This window comes from Loxodonta africana, chromosome 25 (assembly GCF_030014295.1).
Source record: "Loxodonta africana isolate mLoxAfr1 chromosome 25, mLoxAfr1.hap2, whole genome shotgun sequence".
In the NCBI taxonomy this organism is placed as follows: Eukaryota; Metazoa; Chordata; class Mammalia; order Proboscidea; family Elephantidae; genus Loxodonta; species Loxodonta africana.
The window spans coordinates 2,279,751-2,303,163 of NC_087366.1; the positions used below are offsets into that span (position 1 = coordinate 2,279,751).

Below are 23,413 nucleotides of genomic sequence, written 5' to 3' on the forward strand. Positions count from 1 at the left end.
AATACCTAAACAAATGGCTATGGCTGTATTCTGATTAAACTTTATTTACAAAAAAAGGGGACAGTTTGTTTTAATTAGTGACCTGATCAATTGATAAAGCTCCTTCTCATTCCTCTCCATCAACTCTGCTAAATCTCTGCAATGGATAAACTTTTTAAGTTCCCTTTTCAAATAAAATATCATTCCTTTTAAGAATCATTGTAGAAAAGCCACAAGACAATCTTTATTGTTGCCATATTGTAATTCTACCTAATAACCTGTGGTAGAAACTCAGCATTGCCTGAAATCCATTTATATGTCCCTAATTTATTTCCTTTTCCCAAAGAAACTGTCCCACAGTCTCACTTTCCGCAAGCCACCTTACCCAACTGCTCCTTCATTAACAGGTAATAAGTCCTCGTATTCACAGAAAACAATTTAGACTATCAGTTGTGACCTCCCTTCATTTGTTTCCCAAATTCCTTCAACTTTAGTTTTACCTATTTCATACTTAAGCCTTTTAAGTCTCAGATAATAAGGTATTTCTTTCAAATCAGGTAGCTTCTCACCTTCAGGCATTTCATTTCCCCATGGATACTAAACCGTTGTTTATTCCTTTCCTCTCTGTCATGTTATCAGCCACCCTCTCATACAGATATGCAAACTCGTCTTATTGTTTAAACTCTTTTCCGAACCTTTTGTTTCAGTTTTGCGTAAGTACTGTATTCTTCCCTCCTTTCACAAACAAGATCCTCAAAATACCATTTTATGATTGTTATCTCCACTTTCTTTCCTCCCATTTTTTTTCAAGACATTGCTATCTGGATTCTAACGCCTCCATGTGGTGGCACTACTCTGAAAAAGTCGCAAATGTTCTCCAACTTCCAAATTCAAAAATTCTTTATATTATACATATTACATGGTTGACATGTAATATGGACTCCTTAGTTACTTGTTGAACTGAACAAATTTCTCTGTAATATTTTGAGACTATTGATCACTGAGTTCTTGAAGTTCTCTAATTGCTCATATTTTTACGTTCTCTGATTCTCCTCCTTCTCAGACATAACTTTTATTTTTCTCTGGCTCCTCTTCCTTTATTCTACTTACTTTTTGGGCCCTGTCTATTTCATCTTTTGTTACAATGAAGGCAAAAGGCTACACCCTTCAGGATGGACTACACTTGATCATAAAGAAAGTAAAAATCCTTATGACTGGACCAAAAAACAACATCATGATAAATGGCAAAGATATTGAAGTTCTCAAGGATTTCATTCTCCTTTTTTCACTGTACTTTAGATGAAGATTTACAGAACAAATTAGCTACTCATTAAACAATTATGACACATATTGTTCTGTGAAAATTGGTTGCCAGCCCTATGACATGTCAACACTCTCCCCTTCTCAACCTTGGGTTCCCTATTACTAGCTTTCTGGTCCTCTCCTGCCTTCTCCCCCTTGTCCCTGGGCTAGTGTGCCCATTTAGTAGTTTTGTTTTATGGGCCTGTCTAATCTTTAGCTGAAGATTGAACCTCGGAGTGCCTTCATGACTGAGTTAAGAGAGTTTCCGGGGACCATACTCTTTGGCTTTCTCTTGTGTCTGTCAGACCAGTAAGTCTGATTTTTTTTTTTTGTCTCTTAGTCACTCGAATGTCTTCCTTGGTTTAGTGTCTGTTCATATCCTTTGCCCATTTTTTTAATTGGTTTATTTGTCTTTTTGTTGTAGAGGCGTTGGAATTTTTTTTGTGTGTGAAGATTTTAGAGATTAGACCTTTGTCAGTCAAAAAGTTTTTCCCAGTTTCTACGTTCTCTTTTTACTCTTTTGATGAAGTCTTTTGATGAGTATAAGTGCTTGATTTTTAGAAGATCTGTTATCTGGCTTATCTTCTGGAGTTTTTGTGTTGTTAGTTATGGTTTGTATCCTGTTAATGCTGTGTATTAGGGCCTCTAGCATCGATTCTACTTTTCTTCAATGATCTTTATAGTTTTTGGCTTTATATTTAGGTCTTTTGATCCATTTTGAATTAGTTTTTGTGTATGATGTGAAGTATGAATCCTTTTTTTTTTTTTTGCAGATGGACATCCAGTTTTGCCAGCACCATTTGTTAAGAAGACTGTCTTTTCCCCATCTGATGGACTTTGGGCCATTGTCGAAGATCAGGTGACTGTACATGGATGGATTTACATCTGGGTTCTCAACTCTGTTCCATTGGTCAATTTGTCTGTCATTGTCCCAGGACCAGGCTATTTTGCCTACCACAGGCTGTATAGCAGGTACTGAGGTCAGGTAGTGCCAGTCCTCCTACTTTATTCTTCTTCTTCAATAGTGCTTTACATATCTGGGGCCACTTTTCTTTCCATATAAAGTTAATGATTAGTTTTTTCCGTTCTTTAAATAATGCTGTTGGTATCTGGTTTGGGATTGCATTGTATTTGTAGAATGCTTTGGATAGAACTGACATTTTCACAATGTCGAGTCTACTTATTCATGACCATAGTATGTTTTTCCATTTATGTAGGTGTCCTTAGGTTTCCTGCAGTAGTGTTTTGTAGTTTTCTTTGTATAGGTCTTTTACGTCCCTGGTTAGATTGATTCCTAAGTTTTATTTATTTATTTATTTTAGGGGCTATTATAAATGGTATTGTTTTCCTGATTTCCTTTTCATCGTTCTCTTTACTGGTACATAGGAATTCAAATGATTTTTGTATGTCTATCTTATATCCTGCTCTCTGCTGAATCTTTCTACTAGTTCCAATAGTTTTCTTGTGGAGCCTTTTCGGTTTTCTACTTATAGTATCACATTATCCACAAACAGGGACAGTTTTACTTGTTCATTACTGTCTCAGTTATCTGGTGCTTTTATAACAGAAGTACCGCAAGTGGATGGCTTTAATAAAGAGAGGTTTATTCTCTCACAGTCCAGTAGGCTAGAAGTGAATACAGGGCACCTGCTCCAGGGGAAGGCTCTCTCTCTCTCTCTCTCTCTCGGTCAGCTCTGGAGGAAGGTCCTTGTCATCGGTCTGGGAGCATCTCAGTGCAGGAACCTCAGGTCCAAAAGACACACTCTGCTCCTGGCTCTGCTTTCTTGGTGGTATGAGGTCCCCATGACTCTCTGCTCATTTCTCTCTTTTATTACTCAAAAGAGATTGGCTTAAGACACTACCTAATCTCATAGATCTCATCAGTATAACTGCGGCTAATCAATCTTATTACATCATAGTGATAGGATTTATGACATATAGGGAAATCATATCAGAAGATAAAATAGTAGACAATCATACAGTCATACAAGTGTATCATGACCTAGCCAAGTTGACAAGTATTTTGGGAGGACACAATTCAATCCATGACAATTACCAATTTGTATACCCTTTATTTCTTCTTCTTGCCTTATTGCTCTAGCTATGATTTCCAGCACAATGTTAAACACGAGTAGTGATAAGGGGGATCTTTGTCTTGTTCCTGTTCTCAAGGGGAATGTTTTCAGCCTCTCTCCATTAAGAATGATGTTGGCTGTTTTTCTATTTAAAAAAAAAAAAAAAAAACCTGTTGCCGTCAAGTCCATTCTGTCTCATAGCGACCCTATAAGACAGAGTGGAACTGCCCCATAAAGTTTCCAAGGAGCACGTGGTGGATTTGAACTGCTGACCTTTACGTTAGCAGCTGTAGCACTTATACCACTACACCACCAGGGTTTCCTGGTTTTCTATAGATGCCCTTTATTATGCTGAGGAATATCCCTTCTATACCTATTTTTATCAGTAATGGGTGTTGAACTTTATTAAATGCCTATTCTGTGTTGACTGAGACAATCATGTGATTCTTTTATTTATGTGGTAGATTGTGTTGATTGATCTCCTAGTGTTGAACTATCCTTGCACACCTGTTATGAATCCCACTTGGTCATGATGTATTATTTTTTTGATATGATGAATTCTATTGGCTAGAATTTTGAGATTTTTTGCATCTATATTCATGGAAGATATTGGCACTTAATTTGTTTTTTTTTTTTTTTTTTTGGTGTCTTTTCCTGATTTTTGTATCAAGGTTATGCTGGATTCATAGAATGAATTCAAAAGTATCCCTTCAGTTTCTGTGCTCTGAAATAGTTTGAATAGTACTGGTATAAGCTCTTCTCTAAATGTTTGGTAGAATTCTCCAGTGAAGTCATCTGGGCCAGGGCTTTTTTTATGTTGAGAGCTTTTTGTTGTTGATGTTTTTAGCTTTTCAGTCTCTTGTTATGAATCTGTTCAGGTTTTCAACTTTTGTTTCTGCTAGTTTGGGCAGCAGTGTGTTTCCAGACATTTGCCCATTTCCTCTAGGTTTTCAAATTTGTTGGAGTATGCTTTTTCATAATACTTTGTTATGATCTTTTTTATTTCAGTTGGGTCTGTTGTAGTGTCCCCGTTTTCATTTCTTATTTTGGCTATTTGCCTCCTCTCCTGTTTTTCTTTGGTCAATTTGGTCAATGGTTTGTCAATTTTGTTGATCCTTTCAAAAAACCAACTTCTGGTTTTGCTGATTCTTTCTATTGTTTTTCTATATCCTTTCTTCTGGTGGCTGTGGGCTTCTTTCGCTGTTCTCTATTTGTTCCAGTTGTGTAGCCAATATTTTGATTTTGTCCCTTTCTTCTTTTTTGATGTGTGCATCTATTGCTATAAATTGACATCTAAGCACTGCCTTTGCCGTGTCCCAAAGGTTTTCATATGATGTGTTTTCATTCTTATTTGATTCTGGGAATTTTCTGATTCCATCTTTGACTTCTTCTACTACCTGGTGGTTTTTAAGCAGGATGTTATTCAATTTCCATGTATTTGATTTTTTTTTCCTTGCTCTTCCTCTTGTTAATTTCTACACTGATGGCATTGTGACCAGGGAAGACACTTTGTATTATCTCAGTGTTTTGGATTTTGTTGAGGGTTCCTTTGTGGCCTAAGATATGGTCTATTCGGGAGAATATCCCATGTGCATTGGAAAAGAATGTGTACTTTGCAGCTGTTGGGTGAAGTATTCTATGTATGTCTACGAGGTCAAGTTGGCTGAATGTGGCCTTTAGATCTTCTGTATCTTTGTTGAGTTTCTTTCTAGATGTTCTGTCCTTTACAGAGAGTGGTGTGTTGCAGTCTCCTACTATTATTGTGGAACTATCAATTTCTCTTTTCAGTGCAGTTTCTTTTATGTATTTTGGAGCCTTGAGACCTGGTGGTGCAGTGGTTAAGCATTTGGCTGCTAACCAAAAGGCTGGCAATTCAAATCCACCAGCTGCTCCTTGGAAACCCTATGGGACAACTCTATTCTGTCCTATAGGGTTGCTATGAGAAGGAATTGACTCGACAGCAACAGGTTAGGTTTTTTGCTTATTGGTGTGCAGCTGTGTATTATGGTTATGTCTTCATAATGGATTGTCTCTGTAATCATTACGTAATGTCTTTCTTTGTCTTTTATGGTGGATTTTGTTCTACAGTCTATCTTATCTGAGATTAATATTGCCACTCTTTTCTCTTTTTTGGTAGCCGTTTGATACATTTTTTTCCATCCTTTCATTTTTAATAAATTTATGTCTTTGTTTCTAAGGTGTGTCTCTTGTAGACAGCATATCGATGAGTTCTGTTTTTGCATCCATTCTGTCACTCTATGTCTCTTTATGAGTGCATCCAGGCCATTTACATTCAGTGTAATTACTGATAGGTATGAGTTTATTGCTTCATTTTGTAGTGTTTTTTTGGAGGGGTGCTGACATTTTCTTTGTTCCTCTTATTCTCCTGTGCTAAATAACTTTTGTTCGTGGACTTTTTCTTTTTTTGCTCCTTTGTTTTTGTAGAGTTTGTGTTTACTGAGACATTAGATTTTGCTTCTTTATTTTGATGTGTAGGTTTGTTAACTTTCTTTGTGGTTACATCAAAATTTACCTTTAAGATACCAAGTCTTTTATTACTTGGTATCTCCTTGCCTTCCTCTCCATTTAAAAGTCCTATACCTATGCTGTTTATCCCCCTTTTTATTGCTCTGATGTTGCTGTCATTTGCAGTTAACCTCTCTGGTTCCCTGCTGTAAATCTTTTAGTTTTCTTTTATCCTTGAAAGTTCATTACCTAGGTTGGTATCTGGCTGATGCGGTCTCGAGTCTTAGATTCAGGCTGTTGTCCAATGTTGTTGACTCCCTGGCTGAAAGACTCCCTTTAATAATTCTTGTAAATTTGGGTTAGTTTTTACATATTCCCTTAATTTCTGTTTATCTGGAAATATCCTACTTTTGCCATTTGAGCAAGAATTTTGAAGAATATATTCTTCTTGGTTAGCAATTTTTTCTTTCAAGGTTTTATATATGTCATTCCATTGCCTTCTTGCTTGCATGGTTTCTACCAGGTAATCAGAGCTTATCCTTTGTACATGACTTTCCATTTTTCTTGAGCTGGTGTCAGGATTCTTTGTTTTTAGCGAGTGTGATTATGATATGCTTTTGTGTTTTTATTTTGGGGTTTATGCTATATGGGGTTCATTGAGCTTCTTGGACAGTCCGCTTTTCACCTTTCATAATAGGGAAACTTTCTGTCAGCATTCTTTCAATGATCCTCTCTGTTTTTGCTGCTTTCTCCCCATTCTCAAACTCCAATCACTTGCAAATTTTTGCTTTTGATAGTATCCCACATGGTGCTCAGGGCTTCTTCATTTTTTTTCTTTTCTCCCATTTTTCATCAAAGTGTTATCCAAGTACTTGTCTTCAATTTTGCTGATCCTCTCTTCCATTGTTTCAAACCAGCTCCTCAAACCTTCTATGATACTGTTTATTTCTGGAATCTTGTTGTTCACCTTCTGGATTTCTAATTGCTGTTTTGTATAATGTCTAGTTGTGAGCTTATTTTGACATTTTATTCCTGTGTTATTGTCCTGAATTCTTTCATTGCTTTGTCTGTCTTTTCCATGATTTTGTCTGTCTCTTCCTCATTTTTGCCATGTTTTCCTTCATCTCTTGGACCCAAAAAACCAAACCAAACCCAGTGCCATCGAGTTGGTTCCGACTCACAGCCACCCTATGGGACAGAGTAGAACTGCCCCATGGAATTTCCAAGGAGCGCCTGGCAGATTCGAACTGCCAACCCTTCGGTTAGCAGGCGTAGCACTTAACCACTACACCACCAGGGTTCTCTCTGAATATTTGAGATCTGAATTCCCTATTAGATAGTTCAGTGCCTTTTCTTCTGTTGGAAGGTCACCTGGCATTTTATTTTGGATGCCTACTGGAACCATCCTCTTCTGTTTTTTTTAAATGTTTTTGATATTGTCTGCCATCTTCGGATCATTCAGTAACTGTTTTCTTTGTTTATTCATTGTAGACTTGTTTTGTCCTGCTTTTTTGTTTTATTTGGTTATGTCTGAGTAGGTGGACTAGGCATTCCTTGTTGTTTGTGGGCAAGATACTTCTCACCACCTTGTCCAATGAGAAGGGTCAGTTGTACAGCTATGATGCAGCAGTGCAGGTTCAGCGGAGAGCGAGGGGCTGGGAAGGGTCATTTTCAGCATGTACTGGGGCCAACAGGGCAGCACCAGGGGTCACTGCAGGGCAAGTTCTGGTAGACTGTGCTGTGCCACTCAGGGGTGTGATGCTCAGCACACAGTGCAGATAGACAGGAGGGACACGGAAGGATGTGACGTGTGGAGCTACGTGGATACGGGAAAGAAGAGAAAGAGAAGAGAGTAACAGAAGCCAAAAAAAAAAAAGTGCTGAGGAAGCTGGCCATTGGAGTGGTGCAGAGCTGGGGAAGCTGTGTGCCAGTCGCTTTCTAGCTGGGTGGTGTAGCACAGCCCATCAAGAAGGGACAGATATGGCACATGACACCAGGTGGGTGGGAGATAGGAAAGAAAAGAATAAGAAACTAGGTTTTAAGAAAAAGAGACAGAGAGAAAGGCACACACGGCCTGTCTTTTCAATGACCTCTTGCTTTCTACATGTATGATGTCCTTGATGTCATTCTATAACTCGTCCAGTCTTTGGTCACCAGTGTTCAATGCGTCAAATCTATTCTTCAGATGGTCTCTAAATTCAGATGAGATATACTCAAGGTCATATTTTGGCTCTCGTGGACTTGCTCTGATTTTCTTCAGTTTCAGCTTGAACTTGCGTATGAGCAATTAATGGTCTGTTCCACAGTTGGCCCCTGGCCTTTTTCTGACTGATGATATTGAGCTTTTCCATTGTCTCTTTCCACAGATGTAGGAATTCGATTTCTGTGTGCTCCATCTGGCGAGGTCCATGGGGACAGTCGCCGTTTATGTTGGTGAAAGAAGGAATTTCAGTGAAGTCGTTGGTCTTGCAAAATTCTATCATTCGATCTCCAGCATTGTTTCTATCACCAAGGCCATATTTTCCAACAACCGATCTTTCTTCTTTGTTTCCAACTTCCACATTAAAATCACCAGTAATTATCAATGCATCTTGATTGCATGTTTGATCAATTTCAGACTTCAGAAGCTGATAAAAATCTTCTGTTCCTTCACCTTTGGCCCCAGAGGTTGGTACGTATATTTGAATAATAGTCATATTAACTGGTCTTCCCTGTAGGCGTATGGATATTATCCTATCACTGACAGCACTGTATATCAGGATAGATCCTGAAATGTTCTTTTTGACGATGAATGCAACACCATTCCTCTTCAAGCTGTCATTCCCAGCATAGTAGACTATATGATTGTCCAATTCAAAATGGCCAATACCAGTCCATTTCAGTTCACTAACGCCTAGGATATCAATGTTTATACGTTCCATTTCATTTTTGAAGATTTCTAATTTTCCTAGATTCATACTTTGTACATTCCAGGTTCCGATTATTAATGGATGTTTGCAGCTGTTTCTTCTTATTTTGAGTTGTGCCACATCAGCAAATGAAGGTCCTGAAAGCTTTACTCCATCCACATCATTAAGGTCGACTCTACTTTCAGGAGGCAGCTCTTGCCCAGTCATCTTTTGAGTGCCTTCCAACCTGGGGGCTCATCTTCCAGCACTGTATCAGACAATGTTGTGCTGCTATTCATAAGGTTTTCACTGGCTAATACTTTTCAGAAGTAGACTGCCGGGTTCTTCTTCCTAGTCTGTCTTAGTCTGGAAGCTCAGCTGAAACCTGTCCTCTGTGGGTGACCTTGCTGGTATCTGAATACCGGTGGCATAGCTCCCAGCATCACAGCAACACGCAAGCCCCCACAGTATGGTGATGGTAAAGATGGTAAAGAATATTAAATATACTAGGGACTGTCAGAAAAATGAACACATCTGTCCTCGAAGAAGTACAGTTAGAATGTGTCTTAAAAGCAAAATGGAGAGACATCTTGAGGCGGGACCAAGATGGCGGACTAGGTAGACGCTACCTCGGATCCCTCTTGCAACAAAGACTCGGAAAAACAAGTGAATCGATCACATACATAACAATCTACAGACCCTGAACAACAAACACAGATTTAGAGACGGAAAACGAACAAATACGGGGAAGCAGTGATTGTTTTTGGAGCCAGGAGCCAGCGTCCCAGTCAGGTAACCTTGGCGCCCGTTTTAGGGCAGGGCCCAGGGGAGCTGACGGCGCAAACAAGGGGCGCAGCCCTACCCCCCTGAACTCATCCCGGGAGGGGGCCCAGCCAGTCTGCGCGGGTGGCGTGGCGATGCAGCCGGTGGGAGAAGTCCCTGGGAGGCAGTGAGTGGTCTTGGAGCTGGGAGTCCAGCGTCCCAGCTGGGGAATCTTGCCGCCGGGCATTTGACTGGGCGCTGTCACGGCACAAGCATGGATAGCTGCTCCACTCCCCTGAACTAACCCCGGGAGGGGGCCCAGCCGGTCTTCAGGAGTGGCGCGACGATGTGGCGGGAGGGAGGAGAAGTCCCCGGGAGGCAGCGACTGATTTTGGAGCTGGGAGGGCAATGTCCCAGCCGGGGAATCTTGCCGCCGGGCATTTGACTGGGCGCTGTCCCGGAGCAAGCACGGAGAGCTGCTCCACTCCCCTGAACTAACCCCGGGAGGGGGCCTAGCCAGTTCACGGGGGCGGCGAGGCGACGCGGCTGGCGGGACGAGAAGTCCCTGGGAGGCAGCAACTGATTTTGGAGTCGGGAGTACACCGTCCCAGCAGGGGAACCTTGACGTGGGGCGTGGGACTGGCAGTGGAGGATCTGACCACGGCTTCAGTGGGCCAGATCCCCGGGGGCAATCTCCACACAGCCAGCACACTTAGGCGACATGACCCTCGGGATTCTCAGATAAAATAGTCATTCCAAGCAAGACAAGCAACTCTGGCTATATTCTGAAGTGCTACTCTCCTATCTCTCTGATCCCTCCCCCACCCTCCCCAGGCGGCATCATTAACATTGGTATTTCCTGAGCCAGAAGGAGAACGGCTCCGGCTCTGCGGCGGCTTTGCTTCCCCCCCGTTTTTTTTTCTTTTGGTCTTTTCCTAATCCACTCTTCCGGCCTGAGAGAAGGAAACACAAAAAACCCAGGGACCAAAAATCCACCCCTAATTGGACTAAAAACACAGAACCAGCTACAGCCAAGCATATATAATCCAAATCTCAGACTTTCATCCTTACAGGGAACAAGGTGGCGGTAATAATCCAAAGGCAGTTCTGATAGGGATCTGACTGCATTTTTTTTTTTAGTGGATTTTCTGGAAAAACTAGTTTCCCAGTGATGGCTTGGAGACAGCAGTCCATATCAAACCACATAAAGAAGCAGACCATGACAGCTTCTACAACCCCCCAAACAAAAGAATCAAAATCTTTCCCAAATGAAGATATAATTCTGGAATTATCAGATACAGAATATAAAAAATTAATTTACAGAATTTTTCAAGACATCAGAAACGAAATAAGGCAAACTGAAGAAAAAGCCAAGGAACACACTGATAAAACAGTTCAAGAACTCAAAAAGATTATTCAAGAACATAGTGGAAAAATTAATAAGTTGCAAGAATCCATAGAGAGACAGCATGTAGAAATGCAAAAGATTAACAATAAAATTACAGAATTAGACAACGCAATAGGAAGTCAGAGGAGCAGACTCGAGCAATCAGAACGCAGACTGGGACATCTGGAGGACCAGGGAAATAACACCAACATAGCTGAAAAAAAATCAGATAAAAGAATTTAAAAAAATGAAGAAACCCTAAGAATCATGTGGGACTCTATCAAGAAGGATAACTTGCGTCTAATTGGAGTCCCAGAACAGGGAGGGAGGACAGAAAACACAGAGAAAATAGTAGAAGATCTCCTGACAGAAAACTTCCCTGACATCATGAAAGACGAAAGGATATCTATCCAAGATGCTCATCGAACCCCATTTAAGATTGATCCAAAAAGAAAAACACCAAGACATATTATCATCAAACTCGCCAAAACCAAAGATAAACAGAAAATTTTAAAAGCAGCCAGGGAGAAAAGAAAGGTTTCCTTCAAGGGAGAATCAATAAGTTCAGACTACTCAGCAGAAACCATGCAGGCAAGAAGGGAATGGGACGACATATACAGAGCACTGAAGGAGAAAAACTGCCAGCCAAGGATCATATATCCAGCAAAACTCTCTCTGAAATTTGAAGGCGAAATTAAGATATTTACAGATAAACACAAGTTTAGAGAATTTGCAAAAACCAAACCAAAGCTACAAGAAATACTAAAGGATATTGTTTGGTCAGAAAACCAGTAACATCAGATACCAGCACAACACAAGGTCACAAAACAGAACATCCTGACATCAACTCAAATAGGGAAATCCCAAAAACAAATTAAGATTAATTAAAAAAAAATGCTCAGAACAGGGAATCACTGAAGTCAATACGTAAAAGATCACAATAATCAAAAAAGGGACTAAATACAGGAGGCACAGAACTGCCATATGGAGAGTGATACAAGGCGATATAGAACAATACAAGTTAGGTTTTTACTTAGAAAAATAGGGGTAAATAATAAGGTAACCACAAAGAGGTATAACAACTCCATAACTCAAGATAAAAGCCAAGAAAAACGTACCGACTCAACAAACATAAAGTCAAACACTACGAAAATGAGGATCTCACAATTTACTAAGAAAAACGTCTCAGCACAAAAAAGTATGTGGAAAAATGAAATTGTCAACAATACACATAAAAAGGCATCAAAATGACAACACTAAACACTTATTTATCTATAACTATGTTGAATGTAAATGGACTAAATGCACCAATAAAGGGACAGAGAGCCTCGGAATGGATAAAGAAACACGATCTGTCTATATGCTGTCTACAAGAGGCACACCTTAGACTTAGAGACACAAACAAACTAAAACTCAAAGGATGGAAAAAAAAATATATCAAGCAAACAATAAGCAAAAAAGAAGAGGAGTAGCAATATTAATTTCTGACAAAATAGACTTCAGACTTAAATCCACCACAAAGGATAAAGAAGGACACTACATAATGATAAGAGGGACAACTGATCAGGAAGACATAACCATATTAAATATTTATGCACCCAATGACAGGGCTGCAAGATACATAAATCAAATTTTAACAGAACTGAAAAGTGAGATAGACACCTCCACAATTATAGTAGGAGACTTCAACACGCCACTTTCAGAAAAGGACAGGACTTCCAGTAAGAAGCTCAATAGAGACACAGAAGACCTAATTACAACAATCAACCAACTTGACCTCATTGACTTCTACAGAACTCTCCACCGAACTGCTGCAAAGTATACTTTTTTTTTCTATCGCACATGGAAAATTCTCTAGAATAGACCACATATTAGGTCATAAAACAAACCTCTGCAAAGTCGAAAACATCGAAATATTACAAAGCATCTTCTCAGACCACAAGGCAATAAAATGAGAAATCAATAACAGAAAAACTAGGGAAAAGAAATCAAATACTTGGAAACTAAACAGTACCCTCCTGAAAAAAGACTGGGTTATAGAAGACATCAAGGAGGGAATGAGGAAATTCATAGAATGCAACGAGAATGAAAATACTTCCTATCAAAACCTTTGGGACACAGCAAAAGCAGTGCTCAGAGGCCAATTTATATCAATAAATGCACACATACAAAAAGAAGAAAGAGGCAAAATCAGAGAACTGTCCCTACAACTTGAACAAATAGAAAGTGAGCAACAAAAGAATCCATCAGGCACCAGAAGAAAACAAATAAAAAATTAGAGCTGAACTAAATGAATTAGAGAACAGAAAAACAATTGAAAGAATTAACAAAGCCAAAAGCTGGTTCTTTGAAAAAATTAACAAAATTGATAAACCATTGGCTAGACTGACTAAAGAAATACAGGAAAGGAAACAAATAACCTGAATAAGAAACGAGAAGGACCACATCACAACAGACCCAACTGAAATTAAAAGAATCATATCAGATTATTACGAAAAATTGTACTCTAACAAATTTGCAAACCTAGAAGAAATGGATGAATTCCTGGAAAAACACTACCTACCTAAACTAACACATTCAGAAGTAGAACAACTAAATAGACCCATAACAAAAAAAGAGACTGAAACGGTAATCAAAAAACTCCCAATGAAAAAAAGCCCTGGCCCAGACGGCTTCACTGCAGAGTTCTACCAAACTTTCAGAGAAGAGTTAACACCACTATTACTAAAGGTATTTCAAAGCACAGAAAATGACGGAATACTACCCAACTCATTCTATGAAGCCACCATCTCCCTGATACCAAAACCAGGTAAAGACATCACAAAAAAAGAAAATTATAGACCTATATCCCTCATGAACATAGATGCAAAAATCCTCAACAAAATTTTAGCCAATAGAACTCAACAACATATCAAAAAAATAATTCACCACGATCAAGTGGGATTTATACCAGGTATGCGCGGCTTGTTTAATATCAGAAAAACCATTAATGTAATCCACCACATAAATAAAACAAAAGACAAAAACCACATGATCTTATCAATTGATGCATAAAGCATTTGACAAAGTCCAACACCCAAAATAGGAATTGAAGGAAAATTCCTCAACATAATAAAGGGCATCTATGCAAAGCCAACAATTTTTTTTTTTTTTTATGCAAAGCCAACAGCCAGCATCACTCTAAATGGAGAGAACCTGAAAGCATTTCCCTTGAGAACGGGAACCAGACAAGGATGCCCTTTATCACCACTCTTATTCAACATCATGCTAGAAGTCCTAGCCAGGGCAATTAGGCTAGACAAAGAAATAAAAGGCATCCGGATTGGCAAGGAGGAAGTAAAATTATCTCTATCTGCAGATGACATGATCTTATACACAGAAAATCCTAAGGAATCCTCCAGAAAACTACTGAAACTAATAGAAGAGTTTGGCAGAGTCTCAGGTTATCAAATAAACATACAAAAATCACTTGGATTCCTCTACATCAACAAAAAGAACACCGAAGAGGAAATCACCAAATCAATACCATTCACAGTAGCCCCCAAGAAGATAAAATACTTAGGAATAAATCTTACCAAGGATGTAAAAGACCTATACAAAGAAAACTACAAAGCTCTACTACAAGAAATTGAAGAGGACATACTTAAGTGGAAAAACATACCTTGCTCATGGATAGGAAGACTTAACGTAGTAAAAATGTCTATTCTACCAAAAGCCATCTATATATACAATGCACTTCCGATCCAAATTTCAATGTCATTTTTTAAGGTGATAGAGAAACAAATCACCAATTTCATATGGAAGGGAAAGAAGCCTCGGATAAGCAAAGCATTACTGAAAAAGAAGAAGAAAGTGGGAGGCCTCACTCTACCTGATTTCAGAACCTATTATACAGCCACAGTAGTCAAAACAGCCTGGTACTGGTACAACAACAGGCACATAGACCAATGGAACAGAATTGAGAACCCAGATATAAATCTATCCACATATGAGCAGCTGATATTTGACAAAGGACCAGTGTCAGTTAACTGGGGAAAAGAGAGTCTTTTTAACAAATGGTGCTGGCATAACTGGATATCCATTTGCAAAAAAATGAAACAGGACCCATACCTCACACCATGCACAAAAACTAACTCCAAGTGGATCAAAGACCGAAACATAAAGACTAAAACGATGAAGATCATGGAAGAAAAAATAGGGACAACACTAGGAGCCCTAATACAAGGCATAAACAGAATAGAAAACATTACCAAAAATGACGAAGAGAAACCAGATAACTGGGAGCTCCTAAAAATCAAACACCTATGCTCATCTAAAGACTTCACCAAAAGAGTAAAAAGACCACCTACGGACTGGGAAAGAATTTTCAGCTATGACATCTCCGACCAGCGCCTGATCTCTAAAATCTACATGATTCTGTCAAAACTCAACCACAAAAAGACAAACAACCCAATCAAAACGTGGGCAAAGGATATGAACACACACTTCACTAAAGAAGATATTCAGGCAGCTAACAGATACATGAGAAAATGCTCTCGATCATTAGCCATTAGAGAAATGCAGATTAAAACTACGATGAGATTCACTCTCACTCCAACAAGGCTGGCATTAATCCAAAAAACACAAAATAATAAATGTTGGAGAGGCTGCGGAGAGATTGGAACTCTTATACACTGCTGGTGGGAATGTAAAATGGTACAACCACTTTGGAAATCTATCTGGCATTATCTTAAACAGTTAGAAATAGAACTACCATACAACCCAGAAATCCCACTCCTCGGAATATACCCTAGAGAAACAAGAGCAAACAGATATATGCACACCCATGTTTATTGCAGCTCTGTTTACAATAGCAAAAAGCTGGAAGCAACCAAGGTGTCCATCAACGGATGAATGGGTAAATAAATTGTGGTATATTCACACAATGGAATACTATGCATTGATAAAGAACAGTGAGGAATCTGTCAAACATTTCATAACATGGAGGAACCTGGAAGGTATTATGCTGAGCGAAATGAGACAGAGGCAAAAGGACAAATATTGTATAAGACCACTATTATAAGATCTTGAGAAACAGTATAAACTGACAAGAACACATACTTTTGTGGTTACGAGGTGGGGGGGGAGGGAGGGAGGGAGGGAGAGGGTTTTTTTACTGATTAATTAGCTGAAAAGAACTGCTTTAGGTGAAAGGAAGGACAACACTCAATACATGGAAGGTCAGCTCAACTGGACTGGACTGGACCAAAAGCAAAGAAGTTTCCGGGATAAACTGAATACTGCAAAGGTCAGCGGAGCAAGGGCGGGGGTTTGGGAACCATGGTTTAAGGGGACTTTTAAGTCAATTGGCAAAATAATTCTATTATGAAAACATTCTGCATCCCACTTTGAAATGTGGCATCTGAGGTCTTAAATGCTACCAAGCGGCCATCTAAGATGCATCAATTGGTCTCAACCCACCTGGATCAAAGGACAATGAAGAACACCAAGGTCACTCGACAACTAAGAGCCCAAGAGACAGCGAGGGCCACATGAACCAGAGACCTATATTATCCTGAGAACAGAAGAACTAGTTGGTGCCCGGCCACAACCGATGACTGCCCTGACAGGGAGCACAACAGGGAACCCCTAAGGGAGCAGGAGATAAGTGGGACGCAGACCCCAAATTCTCATAAAAAGACCATACTTAATGGTCTGGATGTGACTAGAGGAATCCCGGCGGTCATGGTCCCCAAACCTTCTGTTGGCACAGGACGGGAACCATCCCCGAAGACAATTCATCAGACATGAAAAGGACTGGACAGTGGGTGAGAGAGAGATGCTGATGAAGAGTGAGATAATAATATCAGGTGGACACTTGAGACTGTGTTGGCATCTCCTGTCTGGAGAGGGGATGGGAGGATAGAGAGAGTTGGAGGCTGCCAAAGTTTTCACGAAAGGAGAGACTGGAAGGGCTGACTCATTAGGGGGAGAGCAAGTGGGAGTAAGGAGTAAGATGTATATTAACTTATATGTGACAGACTGACTTGATTTGTAAACGTTCACTTGAAGCTCAATAAAAGTTAATAAAAAAAAAAAAAAAAAGCAAGATGGAGAGACTTACTTCAGCCATGTCATCAGGACAGACTAATTACTGAAGAAGAACTTGATGCTTCGTAAAGCAGAGTCTGTGTAGAAAAGAGACCCTCAATAAGATGGATTGACACATTGGCTACAAAATGTGGCTCAAACATAGCAATGATTGTGAGGATGGTGCAGGACCTAGCAATGTTTCATTCTGTTATACATAAAGTTGCTATGAGTTGGAGCCAACTCGATGGCACCAAACAACACCTATTTTATCTTCGGTCACTTTCCCTTTTCCTGTGTATTACCACCACAGTGGCCTTCTGTTTGTCCTTTGATTCCATACTGTATAACAGCGATGTTTGTTTCACTCACTGTGGCAAACCTTACCAAAAGCTAACTCACTACATTTCATAAATGTTCCCAAATACGTGAAGAACACTCTCATCATCTTATAGCTTTGTCTTCTTTTTCTTCTTAAGGTATGATGCTTTTAAATTCTTCAACTGTCTATATGCTCTGATCTAGGCCATGATAGTTTAAACCATCATTTTTAAAAAGCAATATGCTGATTAACACACAATATTCTAGCCATAACTGTTGGTGGACAAAAAACAGTTGAGATTAACTCTTTGGTGCTGAACAACATCCTTCCATTATGAAATCCAGGAGGGTTAGATTATTTTCAGCACCTACATCACTGTTGATTAGTAATAGGCTTGTTGTTAATTAAAATTTCCATTTACATCTTCCTCCCCCGGGTGGGGGGGGAATCCTACCCTGCTCAACTTCTTCTGATTAATTAATTAAGGTTTTCCTCATCTGGTACTTTTTAAAGCAAAAGGAAGATCTTTCAAGGACACAAAGTAATTATTTAAGAATCATTTATGCCTGAGAATTAGGAGCCTGGTATATTCCTGGCTCTAGGTGTGCTTTTTGACAATGAACCTACTACTTACTGAAGTATTAAACTCTCTAGTCTTGTTTATTTCTATTTTCAGAGTGACAGGCTCATGCAAACTGATTTCAAAACAGACCTTGCAAATGTTAAATTCTATGCTTTGTACTTCTGAGATCAGATCTCTATTCTAAAATAGATACCCATGTAAAATTAAATATTTCACTTGGGAGAAAAAATAGATTGCTTATTTAAAAGAGATATCAATTGAAATGGTTAATTAAAGTATACTGCAAAAGAGACAGAAAAGAAATATAACATAACTTTTATGTGAAGGACATGAACTCCATCTATTTTGGGTGCATACAGCATCTCCTCTTTCACTGTATTCAAAACCCTGGTTACATTTATGGTGAAATCGCTCATTCACCTTATAAATTCTGTCTGGAGATACAGAATATCCACTTACAATTTCTTGTAATTTGCAGGAAATTTCTAAAAAGAAAAGAGTAAATTCCGAAATGTTAACCATGAATGAAAGGGCTGTGACCAAGGCACAGTCATTTAAAAAGGCAATTTTTGCTTCATTACATAAGCACCCAACCGAAGTTCTATTTCAACTTGAACTCTTGATGAATGATTTATCTATTATTCTTAACACTCATTTTTTAAATAATTTTTATTGTGCTTTAAGTGAAAGTTTACAAATCAAGTCAGTCTGTCACATATAAGCTTATATGCACCTTACTACATACTCCCATTTACTCTCCCCCTAATGAGTCAGCCCACTCCCTCCTTCCAGTCTCTCCTTTCATGACCGTTTTGCCAGTTTCTAACCCTCTCTACCCTCCTATCTCGCCTCCAGACAGGAGATGCCAACACAATCTCAAGTGTCCACCTGATACAAGTAGCTCACTCTTCATCAGCATCTCTCTCCAACCCATTGTCCAGTCCCTTCCATGTCTGATGAGTTGTCTTCAGGAATGGTTCCTGTCCTGGGCAAACAGAAGGTTTGGGGATGATGATCGCTGGGATTCCTCTAGTCTCACTCAGAACATTAAGTCTGGTCTTTTTATGAGAATTTGGGGTCTGCATCCCATTGTTCTCCTGCTCCCTCAGGGGTTCTCTGTTGTGCTCCCTGTCAGGGCAGTCATCAGTTGTGGCCGGGCACCATCTAGTTCTTCTGGTCTCAGGATGATGTAAGTCTCTAGTTCCTGTGGCCCTTTCTGTCTCTTGGGCTCATAGTTATTGTGTGACCTTGGTGTTCTTCATTGTCCTTTGATCCAGGTGGGTTGAGACCAATTGATGCATCTGAGATGGCCGCTTGTTAGCATTTAAGACCCCAAACCCCACGCTTCAAAGTGGGATGCAGAATGTTTTCATAATAGAATTTATTTTGCCAATTGACTCAGAAGTCCCCTTAAGCCATAGTCCCCAAACCCCCGCCCTTGCTCTGCTGACCTTTGAAGCATTCAGTTTATCCTGGAAACTTCTTTGCTTTTACTCCAGTCCAGTTCAGCTGACCATCCCTGTATCAAGTATTGTCCTTTCCTTCACTTAAAGTAGTTCTTATCTACTAACTAATCAGTAAACAACCCTCTCCCAAACTCTCTCCCTCCCCCCTCTCGTAACCACAAAAGAATGTGTTCTTCTCAGTTTATACTATTTCTCAAGATCTTATAATAGTGGTCTTATATAATATTTGCCCTTTTGCATCTGACTAATTTCACGCAGCATGATGCTTCCAGGTTCCTCCATGTTATGAAATGCTTCACGGATTCGTCACTGTTCTTTATCGGTGCGTAGTATTCCATTGTGTGAATATACCATAATTTCATTAACCATTCATCCGTTGATGGACACCTTGGTTGCTTCCAGCTTTTTGCTATATTGTAAACACTGCTGCAGTAAACATGGGTGTGCATGTATCTGTTCGTGTGAAGGCTCTTATGTCTCTAGGGTATATTCCGAGGAGTGGGATTTCTGGGTTGTACGGTAGTTCTATTTCTAACTTTTTAAGAAAATGCCAGATAGATTTCCAAAGTGGCTGTACCATTTTACATTCCCACCAGCAGTGTATAAGAGTTCCAATCTCTCCGCGGCCTCTCCAACATTTATTATTTTGTGTTTTTTGGATTAATGCCAGCCTTGTTGGAGTGAGAGGGAATCTCATCGTAGTTTTAATTTGCATTTCTCTAATGGCTAATGACTGAGAGCATTTTCTCATGTATCTGTTAGCTGCCTGAATGTCTTCCTTAGTGAAGTGCATGTTCATATCCTTTGCCCACTTTTTGATTCCGTTGTTTGTCTTTTTGTGGTTGAGTTTTAACAGAATCATATAGATTTTAGAGATAAGGCACTGGTCAGAGATATCATAGTTGAACATTTTTTCCCAGTCCATAGGTGGTCTTTTTACTCTTTTGGTGAAGTCTTCAGATGAGCATAGGTGTTTGATTTTTAGGAGCTCCCAGTTATCTGGTTTCTCTTCGTCATTTTTGGTAATGTTTTGTATTCTGTTTATGCCTTGTATTAGGGCTCCTAGGGTTGTCCCTATTTTTTCTTCCATGATCTTCATCGTTTTAGTCTTTATGTTTCGGTCTTTGATCCACTTGGAGTTAGTTTTTATACATGGTGTGAGGTACGGGTCCTGTTTTGTTTTTTTGCAAATGGATATCCAGTTATGCCAGCACCATTTGTTAAAAAGACTCTCTTTTCCCCAATTAACTGACACTGGTCCTTTGTCAAATATCAGCTGCTCATATGTGGATGGATTTATATCTAGGTTCTCAATTCTGTTCCATTGGTCTATGTGCCTGTTGTTGTACCAGTACCAGGCTGTTTTGACTACTGTGGCTGTATAATAGTTTCTAAAATCAGGTAGAGTGAGGCCTCCCACTTTCTTCTTCTTTTTCAGTAATGCTTTACTTATCCGGGGCTTCTTTCCCTTCCACATGATGTTGATGATTTGTTCTCCATCACCTTAAAAAATGTCATTGGAATTTGGATCGGAAGTGCATTGTATGTATAGATGGCTTTTGGTAGAATAGACATTTTTACTACATTAAGTCTTCCTATCCATGAGCAAAGTATCTTTTACCACTTATGTAGGCCCCTAAAAGTTTCTTGCACTAGTACTTCGTAGTTTTCTTTGTATACGTCTTTTACATCTTTGGTAAGATTTATTCCTAAGTATTTTATCTTCTTGGGGGCTACTGGGAATGGTATTGAATTGGTGATTTCCTCTTCGATGTTCTTTTTGTTGATGTAGAGGAATCCAAGTGATTTTTGTATGTTTATCTTATAACCTGAAACTCTACCGAACTCTTCTATTAGTTTCAGTAGTTTTCTGGAGGATTCCTTATAGTTTTCTGTGTATAAGATCATGTCATCTGCAAATAGAGATAATTTTACTTCCTCCTTGCCAATCCGGATGCCTTTTATTTCTTTGTCTAGCCTAATTGTTCTGGCTAGGACCTGTAGCATAACGTTGAATAAGAGCGGTAATAAAGGGCAACCTTGTCTGGTTCCCTTTCTCAAGGCAAATGTTTTCAGGCTCTCTCCATTTAGAGTGATGTTGGCTGTTGGCTTTGTTAGATGCCCTTTATTATGTTGAGGAATTTTCCTTCAATTCCTATTTTGCTGAGAGTTTTTATCATGAATGAGTGTTGGACTTCGTCAAATGCCTTTTCTGCATCAGTTGATAAGATCATGTGGTTTTTGTCTTTTGTTTTATTTATATGGTGGATTACATTAATGGTTTTTCTAATATTAAGCCAGCCTTGCATACCTGGTATAAATCTCACTTGGTCGTGGTGGGTTGTTTTTTTTGATATGTTGTTGTATTCTATTGGCTAGAATTTTTTTCTTAATAATTTTGAGTTTTAAGTGAACGTTTACAAATCAAGTCAGTCTGTCACATATAACCTTACTCCATACTCCCACTTACTCTCCCCCTAATGAGTCAGACCTTCCAGTCTCTCCCTTCGTGACAATTTTGCCAATTTCTAACCCTCTCTACCCTCCTATCTCCCCTCCAGACAGGAGATGCCAACACAGTCTCTAGTGTCCACCTGATACAAGTAGCTCACTCTTCATCAGCTTCTCTCTCCTACCCATTGTCCAGTCCCTTCCATGTCTGATGAGTTGTCTTTGGGAATGGTTCCTGTCCTGGGCCAACGGAAGGTTTGGGGACCATGATCACCAGATTTCTTCTAGTCTCAGTCAGACCATTAAGTCTGGTCTTTTTATGGGAATTTGGGGTCTGCCTCCCACTGATCTCCTGCTCCCTCGGGGGTTCTCTGTTGTGCTCCCTATCAGGGCAGTCATCGGTTGTGGCCGGGCACCAACTAGTTCTTCTGGTCTCAGGATGATGTAAGTCTCTGGTTCGTGTGGCCCTTTCTGTCTCTTGGGCTCATAGTTATTTTGTGACCTTGGTGTTCTTCATTGTCCTTTGATCCAGGTGGGTTGAGACCAATTGATGCATCTGAGATGGTCGCTTGTTAGCATTTAAGACCCCAGATGCCACACTTCAAAGTGGGATGCAGAATGTTTTCATAATAGAATTATTTTGCCAATGGACTTAGAAGTCCCCTTAAGCCATAATTCCCAAACCCCGCCCCTTGCTCCGCTGACCTTTGAAGCATTCAGTTTATCCCCGAAACTTCTTTGCTTTTGGTCCAGTCCGGTTGAGCTGAGCTTTCGTGTTTTGAGCATTGTCCTTCCCTTCACCTAAAGTAGTTCTTATCTACTAACTAATCAGTATATAACCCTCTCCCACCCACCCTCCCTCTCCCCGTCATAACCACAAAGGAATGTGTTCTTCTCAGTTTATACTATTTCTCAAGATCTTATAATAGTGGTCTTATACAATATTTGTCTTTTTGTCTCTAATTTCACTCAGCATAATGCCTTTCAGGTTCCTCCATGTTATGAAATGTTTCACAGATTCGTCACTGTTTTTTATCCATGTGTAGCATTCCACTGTGTGAATATACCAGAATTCATTGAACCATTCGTCGTTGATGGACACCTTGGTTGCTTCCAGCTTTTTGCTATTGTAAACAGAGCTGCAATAAACATGGGTGTGCATATATTTGTTTTTCCATTACATTTAAAAATATCATTGGAATTTGAATCGGAAGTGCATTGTATGTATAGATGGCTTTTGGTAGAATAGGCATTTTTACTATGTTAAGTCTTCCTATCCATGAGCAAGGTATGTTTTTCCACTTAAGTAGGTTCTTTTTAGTTTCTTGTAGTAGTACTTTGTAGTTTTCTTTATACAGGTCTTTTACATCTTTGGTAAGATTTATTCCTAAGTATTTTATCTTCTTGGGGGCTACTGTGAACGGTATTGATTTGGTTATTTCCTCTTTGATGTTCTTTTTGTTAATGTAGAGGAATCCAAGTGATTTTTGTATGTTTATCTTATAACCTGAGACTCCGTCAAAGTCTTCTATTAGTTTCAGTAGTTTTCTGGAGGATTTCTTATAGTTTTCTGTGTATAAGATCATGTCATCCGCAAATAGAGATAATTTTACTTCCTCCTTGCCAATCCGGATGCCCTTTATTTCTTTGTCTAGCCTAATTG

At 39.4% G+C, this 23,413-nt stretch overlaps 1 protein-coding gene across 1 annotated transcript in view; it reads right to left on the reverse strand.

Moving 5' to 3' along the window:
* The window catches only part of LOC100654507 (complement factor H), a 163,021-nt gene extending 143,584 nt beyond the window's left edge, over nucleotides 1-19,437 (reverse strand). Inside the window, exon 1 of the mRNA XM_064276478.1 lies at nucleotides 18,148-19,437. Coding sequence (XP_064132548.1) covers nucleotides 18,148-18,355 — 208 coding nt within the window. The 5' untranslated portion in view covers nucleotides 18,356-19,437. The remainder of the gene's footprint in view (nucleotides 1-18,147) is intronic.
* Between the last annotated feature and the right edge of the window lie 3,976 nt (nucleotides 19,438-23,413).